This window comes from Nuphar pumila, chromosome 7 (genome assembly GCF_984573655.1).
Source record: "Nuphar pumila chromosome 7, dmNupPumi1.hap1.1, whole genome shotgun sequence".
Classification (NCBI taxonomy): Eukaryota; Viridiplantae; Streptophyta; class Magnoliopsida; order Nymphaeales; family Nymphaeaceae; genus Nuphar; species Nuphar pumila.
The window spans coordinates 115,510,706-115,526,538 of record NC_143255.1 but is presented as its reverse complement, the minus strand read 5'-3'; the positions used below and the strand labels follow the sequence as shown (position 1 = coordinate 115,526,538).

Genomic DNA, 15,833 nt, shown 5'->3' with positions numbered 1-15,833 from the left:
AATGAGTTGACCCGCCCGCCTAACCCGTTTATTAAATGGGTCAAACGGGTTGGCGGGTTGGCATACCCCTAACACGAACATGACCCGTTTAATAAACGGGTTAGGCGGGTCAGCCCGTTTACGACACGAACCCATTTAAGCCAAACCTTAACCCAGCTAAGAAGCAGGTTGGAGGGTCGGGTCAGATTTTGCCACCCTTAGTTGCCGGAACTTGCCAAATCTGAATATGAATACATAGTGTAAATAATAGATCTGAATTAGATCCCATGAGGTAAGGTTAAATCATAATCCTAAATACATATGGTAATACCGGATTTTGCAAACAAGTAGAACAAAAACAACTTATTCACATGTGAAAAAGTTCTCATTCCGAATCAATTCTAGATTGGACTACGTGTAAGAAATTTGGATATTAGTAAAATGTCAGGTCAGACACAGAGCTGGTTTTTAAAATTCCATACTACGCAGGTCTATATACTATTTAGATCCTGAGGATATGGACCGATTAGCAAATCCAGGTTTTCTCAGCAGGTGCAGACCTTAGTAGTGTATTGGGACAGTATTTGAGCCAAGTAAAGAAACCCGGCCCGTTGACAGGCCTACAACCAAGTGGAGTTTGTGTGTGCCCTCGACATTTTCTTAAGACTTCGTTTGAAGGGTGTTTCATTACACTCCCACTCCAACTCAAGGGAAGCATCTTTCCTTTGAAACCACATACTACATCTAGGATGGCAGTGGACCGAGGGATAAGAGGGCTCCGCCCTGCCTCACCCCGTTTGGGCCGGGGATGAAGGGCATGAAATGGGGATGGAGGCGGGGATGAAGGTTAAAATCTATCCCCGTGCGGGGATGGAGGCAGGAATGGACTTACGCTTTTCCCCGCCCCATCCCCGTTCCAACCCCCGCCTAGCCCCGTCGTGTCCCAAATCCTTTAAAGGATGACTATAAACTAAGGGAAAATGGGGCCCCACCCCGCCTCACCCTCGTTTGAACTAGGGATGGAGGACATGAAACGGGGATGAAGGTGGGGTGGAGGTTAAAATCCATCCTCGTGCGGGGATGGAGGTTCGGATTTTGAAACGGGGTGTGGGTGGAGACCTTGTCCCCCGGTCCACTGCCATCTCTAACTACACCTTTTGATGAACATATTTGTTTCATCCAATTTAGGAAGAAAGTTTTTTTTGGTAAAAAAAGAGTACTAAACAAACTCCCCTAAGTAGTTTCTGCATTTGAACAAATAGGACATACTAATTAGAAAAATGATTATACTATACAACAAAAATGATGCATTTTTTTCAAAAAAAAACTTTCAAATTATCAAAATATGCCCAATGACTACAGTTGCAAATGTTGGGTGTAAAAATGACCATTTTAACCTTCACATGTGTGGATCTTACGATGCTATGCAATTTCTATTGTGAAAGAGGTTACTATTCTTTTTTTATCCAAAAATTTAAGGATTCTGAAGAAACTGAAAAAATAAAAAAATAGAAAAATATCTTTTCAACGACATTTGCATCGCTGAAAAAAATGAGCAGGCATTGAGATACAATTCCGACAATGTTTTGAAAAAAAAATAATCAGGTGTGGTGACACCAAACCAAATTATTCTATGTTATTTTTTGGCTACCTACTTTAAAAATTCAAAAAATTAATAAAAAAGACAAACATATCAGGTTATTAACTTTTCAACACTACCAAGATCGCCTTAATCTAATAAGTGGTTCGAGAGAAATATCATTTGAAAGATAGACTTTTTGGATGTATCACACCCTATAACTAAAATGTAAATTCACATGATTTTTTTTCGAACTTTATAAAACTTGCATAAAATATAGGCAAAAATGTCAAATATTTATAAGGATAAGGAAGTTTGAATAAAATATAGGCGAGGATGAGAAAATCTGCATATATTTTATATGGAAATGAAGAAGTTCATATATATTGTATGTGGACTTTGTGAGGTCTTTTTCATAAAATATATATGATCTTTTTTAACCTCGCAAAAAATATACGCATACTTCTTCATCTTTGCAAAAAATATATGCAAACCTTCTTATATTCATACAAAATATATTTTGACTTTCTCATCCTCACATAAAATATATGCAGACTTCCTTATCCTTTCATAAAATATATGTGGACTTTCTTATCCTCGCACAACATATATGTGAATTTTCTCATCTTTGCAAATATTGGTCAATTTCCGCCTATATTTTATGAGAACTTTCTTATTCTTGCTTATATTTTATATAGACTTCATGATGTCTGTAAAAAAAATTGTATGAATCTATCTTTTGGTTACATGGTGCGATACATCTGAAAAGTCTATCTTTTAGAAGATGTTTTTTTTCAAACTACACATCAAATCAAGGTGATCTTGATGGTGTTGGAAAGCTAACGTGCCGATTTGTTTGTCTTTTTTAATTTTTATTTATTTTCATTGTTGGTGGCCGAAAATAGCATAGAATAACCGAGCATGGAGCAACCGTCCATGTTCATCTTCTTTTTTTAGAACATTGTTGGGATTGTATCTCAATGCCCGTTTATCTTTTTTTAGCAATTCAGATGTTCCAAAAATAATTTTCTAGTTTTTTGTTTTTTTTTTTGTGTTTTTTCACCATTCTTAAATTTTTGGGTAAAAAGTCAGTAGTAAAGTCTGTTGCGGATAAATTTTGCATATTCTCAAGAGGCCTACACATGCGAAGGTTAAAATGATTATTTTAACACTCAACATTTGTGGTTTTGGTCATCGAGCAATTTTTGGCAAATTGTGAGGTTTTTTGAGAAACATGTCATTTTTGTCGCACAATACAACCATTTTTCGATACTAATTCTTACATTTAACAGGTACTACTTTAAAGAAATAGCTAACAAATCCACTTTTAAGTGCAAATACAAAGGAGAAACTACCCCGTTTCACTTGCTTATTTCTATAAACTATCATCTCATGGTATGTTTTCAACACCGTGAAACTTGGATTTTTTTTTAAGTTGCTTTGGTCACAGGTGGCGATGAACAATAACAGGTGAGAAAAATGAAAGTTGTGATGGTTGCTCACAAGTAAATTCTTATACTTGTAACTAACACTCATAAGATTCAAGGCAAAAATAAACACAATCACATTTTGCACTTTTCTCATGTTTTACCAACCTTGACAAAGTGTTGTGATTTACAATCACAAGATTTTTTTTAAATCCAAGACTCACAAAGCATTGCAAACATATCCTAAATATCTTATAATTGCAAATGACAATCACAGCACTTTCCCAAGTTTCTATAAACAAAAAAAAAGTGCTGGTCGGTTGTGATTTTCACTGATGATACTCCTCTCTTGAAACTTAAGAAAGTTGGTCACAAGACTGACCCAGTGCCAGCTTTTTCAAGTGTGATGGCTCATCCCACCTGTGACCAAAGCAAATGTGTCATCAATGTCATTCACTAAAACAATGGTGCCAAAATATTTTGACTCAGACTTGAACCCGAATCCTCAACTATGAGTTCCCAAAACAGAGACTAAATTCTCTCAATAGGGGTCTGACCCCACTCGAGTTTGGCACCATCTGAAATGAACCATGATAGATCTAATTCTGAACGTGAAAATTTAAGCATCATATCTAAGCATGAGCCTCTTTTGGAATTAGATTTTATGTGGTCGAGTTGAATCAGAAGCTAAATTTCAGTGGCACTATTGGATTAGATAAAAAAAGAATGAAACGAGGGTTTGACATGTAAAAGGTGCAAACAAAACATATTTAACGATATGTATAAAAATATTGAATCAAATTCTAATCAAAATCGAAAATAAGTTGATACCATGTCTCAATCCAGTCAAGCTACATATTAGGATTTGATGCATACATGCACACACGTCATGTACACAAACACACATGCACATATATTACGCATACATGCACGCAAGCAAGCATATGCTCACACACACACACACGTGTATGAGCAGACCTATATATTCTAAGGCTATGTTTGGGAGCCAGACATTGGGCTTGCAGCTGTGGATTCCACACATGAAGTGAAAAACATGGATTTGGCATTTCTCACATTTGTTTGGGACGGTTTATTCTTTCCCATTTCCAATGAAAAGTGTTTTGGAAGGGAAAAAGTTAACTAATGCACCCTTAAAATTGAACTAGGTGGTAGTTGAAAGCATCATCGGAATGGATGCCAGAGTAGGTGTCAGTGATGCATTTGCAAATTACCACTTCTCCATGGTGGTAGTTGATTTAAGGATTTGGAGTTGGCATTTCCCCTGCGAACACTCTTAAATGCCATTTCTCGATGCTCCCAAACAAAACCTAAAGCTATAGATTCTACATTTTCACTCTGATGATGTTCCTACGGTAGGCTCCCAAACAGAGGCTAACAGCTTCCGCTAATAGCCATGCCAAACATTTGAGTCAGAACCTACATCACACGGATACTCCCGTTCAGCCCCTGTATAGTGTCCTCTTACATACTAGTCATATTGAAAACTTCATTAAAAATGGCGGAATTGCCGCATCTGCAGCCATATCCATGTGACATAGGTCAGAACCAACTTGAAGGGCGTGACGCCCTCAACCTCATCATCCAAGCACCACTTCTAGAGAGATGACTATAACATATAAGGAAAATGGAAGTTGTTCAGCTTGCTTGTCCAAAATAACAAGAGCTATGCATTTGTGTTATACATAGCAACTCTTAGATGCTTCAGCCAAATTAACTCAAATTGGAATACCTGTGACCAGCAAAGAAGAAATGCCATCTAAAGGTGCGAGCTCTTTATATCAATTCAATCATTTATTGGGAAAACAATTACATGTCGCTTGTATACACAATAAATCAATGCTGCTTTACTGATAACCATATATTGGTTAGTCTCAGAGTGGCCAACCTGGTCCCAACAATCAAGAATCTGGGCATGATATGACAGCAAAGTGAAGCAGATGCAGTGAGAATCGAGATGCTGCATTTCGAACCCCAAAACAAGTATTTCCAAAGAATAATCAAACACATAAACCAACGAAAATTAAATATTCATTTCCGAATTACACAGCTGCTCTCTTTGGAAACTTCTTCCATGCCTAAAGAGTTTCGAGCAACCTGTTTTCTCCATTCTTGACCCTTCCATTTTATGCTGCTCCGCAGGAATGTTTTCCGTCAGACCAGGTGATTCATCTCTATTTTCATCCTGATGGTTTTCAAGTGACGGGCAATGGCCATCATTGCACGTACATGAAGGCATGGTGACAGATGGGAATGGGCTGCATGAGACAGAACAGAATAGATCTGAAGAAACAGAAACAACGTGATTCTTGCGGAAGTCAGATCTACAAACATTGGTCGATGGTGGAGCACAGCCATGAGTCTGAAGCATGCATGGTGTGCAGAGAACAAGGGAGTTTAATTTAAGATCCTTGGTAGGGGAGCAAGGCAATTTGACAAAAGAAAGGATGCCATTGCGACAAAGGGGGCATGGAATCGAACCAGGTGGACTAACAGTATCGGATGTGATGCTGCTAGTGGAGCAGAGGTAAAGGGCACACTTGACACAGAATTCGTGAGCACAACCTGAAAATTTGAAAGAAAAAACACGCTTGATTAGTTTCAACTTGCCAACAGGAGGCAAAATGGAGCATAAGCGATATGGAATAAAATCAACGGTTCAACAAGCATTTAACAAAATAGGAAGGAAAACTGCATATATTGCCCTCTCAAGAAATTGGAGTCAGGATTTTCATGGCATGTGAATTCTCACAATAAAATCACAAGAAATTCAAAATTTTGATGATATTGGTGACTACAATATTAATGCAGATTATTACCTTGATATAATACAGGCACCCAAAATAAGCAGTTAACTTATGTGACACATCAAGGGGCCATTGAAATGCAGCTGAACTAAAACTAAAACCGTGAGCAATCATGCACATTAGAAAGTACAGTAACTAAGATGTTATAAAGTATGTTAATTAACATTTAGAGTGTCCAACTGAAACCTACAAATGACAGACCAACCTGATCATCTTGAGATAGTTTACCTCAATTCAATTGCAGCACAAGATTAACAAATCTCAGCCAAATTAAGACCAAGATGCAAGGCCTCCACCTCTACTGCTACATTTTTTCTTATGGAACCATGCCGTTGATTAATGCACATTAAACACTTCAAAATTAAGGCTTATGCAAAAGGGTTTTTCACTTCTGGTAGCTCGAAATTCGACACACTTCCATTTTAAGGACAATGGAACAGAATCCATTGTGAGATGTGAAATGAAATGGGGATCTTCGAAACACGAGCTTTGATTAACAAGAGCAAGTGTCAAGAATGACACTAAAGCATAACCCTTAAAAAGGGTATAACTGGAAACAAAATAAAAATAAAAAATGTATTCTTTATTGATATGAAAAACCAATTGCTTAAGAAGCATTGGAGTAAAATACAAGAGGGGCTGCACCCCTTTATATACACAGCTGAAAGAGGACTCAATAGAGCTGTTGGGCACAGTCCAACAGCTCTATTTAGAGCTGTTGGAATGTGTCAGTCCAACAGCTCTATTAAGAGCTGTTGGACTGTGTCAGTCCAACAGCTCTATTGCTAGTCAAGTCTGGACAGGACTTGACTAGCAACAGTCATTCTAGTTCAAACTGAACTAGATGACATAAAAACAAAAAATAAAAATAAAGGAAAAAAATACAGAAAAGAAAGAAATTAAAAATGTATTTATATATATATATATAATAATATAATATTATTATATATATATATGTACAGTTTTACATTTTAACACTCCCCCTCAAACTTACGGTACAATGAACGAAAGTTTGTCTAAGAGAAAGTGAAATCGGGGAGCAGCGAGAGGCTTTGTAAAGAAGTCTGCTAACTGATATTCTGAAGTGACATATGGCAGATCAATTATCCCGTGTAGATATTCCTCTCTGACGTAGTGACAATCCATTTCGATGTGTTTGGTGCGTTCGTGGAATGTTCTGTTACTGGCAATGTAGATCGCACTTTTGTTGTCACAACACATTTGTGAAGCCTTTGTTGCTTCAACTCCCATGTCAGCAAGCAGTCGTCGGAGCCAAACTACTTCCATGGTCGTGGTTGCCATGGCTCTGTATTCAGCTTCGGTGGATGAGAGAGATACCTTCTGCTGCTTTTTACACCTCCACGAGATTAATGATTCCCCTAAAAAGACACAAAAGCCAGTGGTTGAGTGTCTGTTATTGGGATCACCTCCCCAATCAGCATCAGTATATGCAATTAAATCAAGAGAAGAGGAGGAAGATAAGAAAAGTCCTCGTGAAAGAGAGGACTTGATGTATCTGATAATACGCATGACTGCTCCCATATGAACAGAAGTAGGAGCATGTTGAAATTGACTTGCTGTATGAACAGCATGTGCTATATCTGGTCTGGTAATGGATAGATAGGAAAGTGCCCCGACAAGCTGTCTGTAAGGAGTAGGGTCTGCAAGAAGTTCTCCATCAGCAGTAAAGACCTTTGACACACTTGTTTTATTTTTAACACATTTGGATAGACTTTGATTATTTGGGGTCATATGAAAAGATGCACCAGAGTCAAGAAGCCAAGAAATTTTACCTAAATCAGAAAAAGATGAGGCTGCTGCGCCGGTTGAAGCTTCAGATGAGGAAGAGGCACCTTTGATGAGAGGCTGAAGAATCTCCATTAGTTGGGCCAGGGAAACTGGTGCATCCTGATCTTTAGGCTCCGATCCAGCAATTGCAGCTCTTTTTTCTCTCAGTTCCTTAAGTTTGGGACATTGTGGCCTGTAGTGTCCCGGTTCATGACAGTGATGACAAATAACTTTCTTCTTATCATAGTCACCATTTTGTCGGTTAAAGTGAGGAGGCCTATATGATCGAACATGATTCCCTGGTCTAGACACGGCTAAAACGGAATCATCTTCAATTTTTAAAGAACCTTTCCGGAGACGATTTTCTTCCATTGTTAACTCTTCAATAGTTTCAACAATAGAAGGAATTTTTCCCCTGTGAAGTAGGGCCGATTTAGTGGTTTCAAATTCCGGCCTTAATCCAGTGATAAACTGGTAAAAATGTTCAGCATCGAGTTGTTTCTGACGAAGCTCGATGTCTTCGGCACAATGCCACTTTGGTTCTAAAAGGGAAAGTTCTTCCCAAAGTTCGGACAACCCATTGTAATATTCACGAATAGTTTTGTCTCCTTGTGTCATCATTCGAACTTTTTCTTGGAGGTTGCACACGTGTGCAATATCTTTAAGGGAATACATATTCTTAAGGTATTCCCATGCCTTATCGGCATGATCAAATTTGGCAAGACTTGAGCATTTTTTATTGTCAACGCTATTGATAAGCCATGACATTATCTTCGCATGAGATATTCTCCATTCTTTCCATTTCTTCTCGTATGAGGCAATAGCCTTGATTTTCTCTTCTTCCGATAGAGGGACCTCTTTATCTCCCTCCTTTTTAGTAAGAGATAGCTTAGGTTCCGAATCGGAACCATCCACAATCCCCCATAAGCCTTTTCCCCATATATGGTGCTTCATGATTGAAGCCCATGTTACATAGTTCGTATCGCTTAGTTTCATAGGCATGATGGTGACTTTATCATTGTCATCCATCGATTACAAGGAGAGAAAGAATAGGGATAGAAGAGAAACAAGAAGAAAAATGAGAAAGAAAGAAAAAAAAAAAACAATACAACAAGATGTGAAATCTTCTCCAATGAAGTGATAAAACACTTCTCTTCAAGTGGCGAACACTTTTGCAAACGGGCACGGAAACCGAGGCAGCTTTTCCTCAAGATTTAGTACTTCCGCGGCTCTGATACCATGAAATGAAATGGGGATCTTCGAAACACGAGCTTTGATTAACAAGAGCAAGTGTCAAGAATGACACTAAAGCATAACCCTTAAAAAGGGTATAACTGGAAACAAAATAAAAATAAAAAATGTATTCTTTATTGATATGAAAAACCAATTGCTTAAGAAGCATTGGAGTAAAATACAAGAGGGGCTGCACCCCTTTATATACACAGCTGAAAGAGGACTCAATAGAGCTGTTGGGCACAGTCCAACAGCTCTATTTAGAGCTGTTGGAATGTGTCAGTCCAACAGCTCTATTAAGAGCTGTTGGACTGTGTCAGTCCAACAGCTCTATTGCTAGTCAAGTCTGGACAGGACTTGACTAGCAACAGTCATTCTAGTTCAAACTGAACTAGATGACATAAAAACAAAAAATAAAAATAAAGGAAAAAAATACAGAAAAGAAAGAAATTAAAAATGTATTTATATATATATATATAATAATATAATATTATTATATATACATATATGTACAGTTTTACATTTTAACAAGATGGGCAGATCAAACACCAGGTTTGGTTAAGGTCAGGCTATCAAGTATCATATACCATTAAGATTTGAAATTGACGGGACAAAACTTTGTAGAGGTTACTGTAGTTGGAGGGGAACCTCCGTACCTCAATACAGTGCCTCTACATTTGTCATAGTGCTTGCAAAGATGAAGCTTGACCTTCGATATGTGCTAGGATGGCTTAGGCTAGATAAGGACGATTCATATTTGATTGTAATTTGTACACTGCTGTCTTTGCTTGGGGTGATCACATGTCACCCTGTTTTGTATTATTTTTCTGGTAAAAAAATTTTCTCGTTTCTTGGTTTAAGGCAAAAGTTATGAGATCAATCACACCAAATACAAGGGAAGGGAAGTAAAGAAATTTGAAGAAAAAAACATTAGAAAACTGAAATCAGATATAGTTAGAAACTTGTACTTCAGATAGCAATTTGACAATTTACAGAATATAATTAAATAGCAATGTACACTACTACCATATGGAAGTTTTATGATTATGTAACATGAACACACAACTGAAGAAACCTTATTGTTGGGTTGGGTCCTGTGACACTATTTATGATATCAACACTTCACAGAGAAAATGATTTGGCAAATGAACACTAGAGTCAGTTGAATTTAATACGTGTACAACTGTACACGCACCTGTGCCCGCATAAGCATGCACACATACATACACAGACAAGGCAAAAACTAGGCATCATCAAGACAAACTCATGAAGTGAGCAAATGTCAATTAGTTAGTTATGCATTCATAACCAAATCCAAAGTATGCAATGGCAGAAAAATATCTAATAAGAATAATCATCCATCAAGCAAAAAAAAAAATACCAGCTTTTATCAATTAGCAATCGATCTATCAAAAGATCAACAATCAAGACAAATATAGAAACTTCAATAAAACAAGCTCCTCAGCATCATGATCTCTTGAAAAGAGACAGCATCTACCAGCCATATAAGCATAAGAGGACAAATAGCAGTGGCATCTACAATCAGATTATGTAAAACTGACCTTCAGCAGCCACAGAACAGGCTCTCTCCAAGCAGACAGCACATAGATCACCGTCATCTGATGAGGCACTGGCAGATTGCAACCCATACTCTCTGCATAGAGAAGCTGGTTAATGATATGCTACAGACACATATGCTGCCTTTATGGGTCAAGCTGAACTCTAGGTTCCTTGTTACAATATGTTCATGTATATATATATATATATAATATTTTTTGTATCCGGTAATAGGAAATACCTACTAAGGGTATTTTGGTAATTTTACCAGGTAATAGGGTCTGTCCTGTAGGTAATTATGTACATGTAATAGGCTCTGCCCATTAAGGGCAGAATGATAATTCTGTAGATGTAATAGGCTCGGTCCTTTAGGGGCAGAACTGCTCTTTTTTGTCTTTTAGACTTTTAGTCAATATAACAGTTGGGAATCTCCAACAGCTATATTCAGTTTTGTCTTTTAGTCAATATAGTTGTTGGGGCCTTTCTCAACAGTTATATGGATCTGCTTGGCCCTCTTGTTTGTATATAAATAGGGACTGCTTGTCTCATTAAATGTTATGTTTTTTCCTAATGCATTCCTTGTTTATTCCTCAATAATATATATATTTTTTAAGTTTGTTTTTGTTAGCCCTCAGTGGCTTCTGTGAGTGAATACATTTTGAGTGTGTTTTGTACCCTCTTGTGTGTGGTTTGAGTGCTCTTTTTACTTCATTACAGTCCTATCCAAATTCAAGAAGATATGACACATTCTGACATTGTATCTAAACTTCACCACCAAGCAGTGAAAGTATGTTGAAATATGACTGATTAAAACAAATCTAGAAACTAAAAACAAAGACTCTAGTAAACATATCAAACTACATGCTGCATATTGTCAAATATCTAAAAGAAGTGGGCAGCTAGAAAATGCAACCAACTATTATTTGATATAACGGTAGTGAAGCAAACAGAAGAAATGTATAATTGTCAAAGGAACAACATATCCATAATTATAATTATATATATATATATATATATTCCTGGTCATATCATCTAGTATGAACTGGGAAATTAGTTCCAAGCCTCTCTTTTACCATGAGTGGCATGGGTTCCACATACCCTGACCACCAGCATTTGGTTCCTCGCCACTGTGTGGTTCCCTTAGCAAGCTTACCTGTTCTATAAATATAGGAAACTTTTCTTTCTCATTCACAAATTCATCTTTGTCCATGCTGCTGACTATAAACAAATGGACAGGGGATAAAACCTTTGAATAGGTTCACATTAACGTATGTCATTCCTAATAGGAGAACATGTCATCTTTTATTTTGGATTGTATCCAATCATCAGGGTCAAAATCTAGTCTAACTTGAAACAGATTATTATGATTAATCAGACGAAGGTTACTGACAGAACCACTCTTACCATTCAAAATTTAGGCTCTTTTAGGAGACAGTGTTGGAGCAGAGATAAGAGGGGTGATGGGGGTGGAGATGAAAATGGTTGATGAGAGTGGAGTTGCCAACTACATCCACTTTAAGATGTAGTTGAAATGTGGGATCAGAGTCTATCTCCACTCTCAAATCCACGCTACCAAACAGCAGGAGGGGGCTAGGGGATTCAGCAAATCCCCACCTCCCCTCCCACCTCCTCCATCTCAAATATGGCTCCCAAACAGAGCCTTAACGAATAAAATCACATGAATAAACTTTGCCTAGAGGTATTGAAGAGACTGCCCTCCAGAAACAGCCATACAAACTGTATTCTGGACTTTGTCTGCTGCTATGCAGATACTCCAAATACCAGTAAACCACCAAATGCAAATATAGAGAAAAACAGTCTGCTCTCAACATGTAATGCATACTTAACATGAGCATACTAATACTACCTTGCAATGTTCATTATGCTAAAAAGCGGCAGGGCTAGATATTTTGATGGAGCAAAAGCTGGAAGATTCACATCAGAGTTGGGTGCTAACAGAGGCTCTAGCCAATGCCGACCCCATAATCTGGCCACATCAATTGGTAGCCACCTGTCCCAAATGTAAGTTTAGTGTAAGTATAGTTTATTAGAATAACTACACATAACCATGTAAGTATAATTCTTACAGATTGTAAGAAAATGATAACTTTACCCATTGCAGTTCAATGAAATTCGGCTAGCACCTTTTGCAATAAGAACCTAAAAGAGGAGAGACCATTAAACTCAATAAGAAACAGATTTTTTAGAAACGAAAAGTAAACAGAAAAAAAAAACAAGGCGACCACATGAATGGCAGCAAGCACCACCATCACCACAAAAATGTAGAAAATTAAACTATCAATAGATTGATAACGAAACACACACACACACACAAAGGAGGTAGAAAGGACGTAGCCTTGCCTGGCAACACTTCATATTTCCTCCACAAGCAGCATAATGTAAAGGAGTACTTCCAGCACCTGGAGAAAACAAAAACTCTTTGATAAACAAAGTAGCAAACAAGAAACAGATCATATCACAAACATTAGTAATGAATTAATGATGTGTTAAATACAAATAACCATACCTATCAAGTCCATTGATGTACCATAGTGGAATGTTACAGCTGAAACACTTGCATTTATATCAAGTAGCAATTTTACACAATCAAAATACCCATTCAGTGCAGCCACATGAAGAGCTGTTATACCCCCATCAGCAGCCTTGTTCACAAATTTGGAGAGGGCACTGCATCGGATGAAGAGCAATACCAAATCTCAGTACTTCACTTGGACTGGTATGACACTACATAAGACTTGGGTGTTGAATGACACAAAAGAGACTACAGAAGAAAACAAAGATGTTAACTTCTAGGAGGAACCACTTCACATGTACATGAATATAGCTACACATACACATGGGAACTGTCATGAAAATCAAGGAAGAGTAACTTGCAATGCGTCCCAGAAAGTGTTAACAAGAAGCAACATGAGTAAAAGCAACAAGTGAACCATCAATAAACAGGCCAGCTAATTATAGCTTTGAAGGCAAGAGAAAGAAAGGAAATTGCATGTTCAATCTTCAAGTACCAAACAAAGTCTGAGGAACAACATACTTCCTGTCGTACTTTTGCCTCATTGAGCTTTTACCACCACATGCTGCAGAAGTAATCATATCATAGGGCTCACTAGGAATAAAATCATTGACAACAAGCCTTATACACCTGCCATGACCGTTAACCGCCGCAAAGTGTAATGCTGTTCTACCACTAAGGTAGTCTGCTCTTGTAACCTGAATAAACAGAAGCCCACCATCACACCACAAGAAGGTGCTAAAAATGGACGTTTGAGAACAAAAATCTTAAAAGGCCGCTGATAAGCTAGCTGTATATGATAATTACATTGCATTTGTACAAAAGAAGCGTCTGGACCACTTCCCAGTGCCCATATCGACAAGCATGCATCAATGCTGTCTGCATCATAATAAAAAAAAGACAATTTTAAAATGATGAAAATATTAAGGTCATAGCATACAGGCAAAATAAAATGGCAATTTACATAAAGATCTAATATGAAATCAAATTATTCAGTTGCATAATACTTCTTCATAATATAACTAAATCAAGATGAAAAAATTGTTTTCTGCAAAGAATCAATTTCATTACACAATCAAAACACAATAAACAAATAATTAATTGTATGAGTGACAAAACGTGTTCTCGACACAAATTCATCAGAAAACAATAGTTCCCCTAACAATATTAGTAAACATGAAATATAAAAGTTCATAGCATATTTTTCCAATAAGAGAATAGTCTGCCTTCCAACTTTTATCCACAACCTGATGCATTTTAAAAGTGCAAAGAGCTAAAGATGAATCCGCAGACACACAACTAGAACAGAAACCAATGTGGTGAAATAAAAAAACGTATAATAAAGACATTGAATCACCTGACCACAATAGTTCCTTGAATTAACATCTGCACCGTGCTCAAGCAACAAGCTTACTATCTGCAGAAAGTGTTAAGAAAAAAATTGTTCAAATTTCATGAGAGGAATGATTACAAGGAACAGGATGAATGTAGAGAGGAGACCTCATTGTGGCCTTTTGCAGCAGCAAAATGCAGAGGAGAATTGAGGCCGCCAAAAGTGGAGTATTTGGCGAGGCAAGGGTTGAATTCCAGGAGCATGCGAGCCTCAACAAGATCGCCATCTCTAGCAGCAGAAACCAAACGCTCTCCAGACGCAGAACAACCGAATGAATTTCCCATCCCCCAATCTAAGCGATCAACACCAACTCAATTTCCACAGGAATCAATCAAACCTGCGAGAAACCCATCTCACACAAGTCCCCAATTCATCAACTCCAAGCGAAATCATCATCAGTCAATCAAAATTCCACACGAAAAATCACACAAAAACAAACCCACATCAGATTTTCGTCCAACCAACAACCCTAAACACAGTTATCATCGACACCATCAATCAAAAACCCACACAAATCACCAAACAGAGAACACCCTCATCATAACAACCCCAACCAGGATTACCATCCACACGATCAGTCAAAATCCCCCACGAATCATCAACCAAACATAAAACCCATCTCAGAACTCCTCCAAATCATTCAACCCCAGATCAAAAACCATCATCCATCGACTCTTCAACAACGACCACCATACAAAAAACGATCAAAGCAAAACAGAAACTCTGATTGCTTTTTCCTTGTGGGTTGTGTCCCTTCTTGGGAGGAAGAAAATGCACCAGGGTTTAGGTCAACCCTGGTACACGAGGAGAGAGATGAAAATGGAAAAAACGATAATGGAAGTGGGGATCCGAAGCATGCCTCCCGATCGCTGGTATCTAGGGCTAGGGTTCCCCACGGAGATCTCTCTCTCTCTCTCTGAGGGTGGTGAGGTGGTGTGAGATTTCAAAATTTAGTCACCCATGGCAGGAAGAGTGCGGCTGACACGGAAATTCCGAGCTACCTCTCGTTTCTCTCCTTTCTCGTCCAAAGTTTCCAAACCAAACGGGGAAGATAAATAGGGGAAAAAGGAACACGGGACGGGAGAAAGACTACCAAAATAGCACTTTCTAATTGCACTTAAATCCTCATATTTCTATTAATTGCATTGAACAACCATATTTTTTGTAAATTGCTATTATATCCCAACTGGAGGAGCTTGCAAATTCCAATGTTCAAGCTCGGCTTGTTTAAGGTGAAACTATGGCTTGAATTCGTGCTCGTGATCTTTATGATACGCCGGATCAGGCTCGATTATTGATAGAGCGAAGGATTCAAAATCATGATACTCAAGTCATGGAAGAGAGAGAGATTAAACAAGAAACAGGGTGTTTATTTCGTGTTCAATCTTCTAAACCATGTCACAACCCAAATCTGATAATCAAGCGGTAAGCTAAATGCCTGAGTTCAAGCATTCAATAAAAATCTTAATACTTCCTTCTTAAAGATTAAAGATAGATCGTGGGTAGGGGTGTCAACAGG

The 15,833-nt window shown here is 37.9% G+C and overlaps 1 protein-coding gene across 2 annotated transcripts; it reads right to left on the bottom strand.

Annotated features, from left to right (window-relative positions):
* Positions 1 to 4,756: 4,756 nt before the first annotated feature.
* Positions 4,757 to 15,341, bottom strand: LOC149833054 (E3 ubiquitin-protein ligase XBAT33-like). Of its 2 annotated transcripts, none has more exons than XM_090014868.1 (10): positions 14,422 to 15,341; positions 14,279 to 14,338; positions 13,729 to 13,800; positions 13,444 to 13,619; positions 12,916 to 13,076; positions 12,750 to 12,808; positions 12,502 to 12,548; positions 12,256 to 12,399; positions 10,394 to 10,485; positions 4,757 to 5,568 (listed from the first exon to the last, which is right to left on the bottom strand). In XM_090014868.1, the coding sequence occupies exons 1-10, from the start codon at positions 14,596 to 14,598 to the stop codon at positions 5,027 to 5,029; spliced, it is 1,530 nt and encodes a 509-aa protein (XP_089870994.1). In that variant the 5' UTR covers positions 14,599 to 15,341; the 3' UTR covers positions 4,757 to 5,026. The 2 variants fall into 2 exon arrangements, with proteins under 2 accessions (XP_089870994.1, XP_089870995.1); XM_090014869.1 differs by having other exon boundaries at positions 13,456 to 13,619; positions 14,422 to 15,321.
* Positions 15,342 to 15,833: the final 492 nt, after the last annotated feature.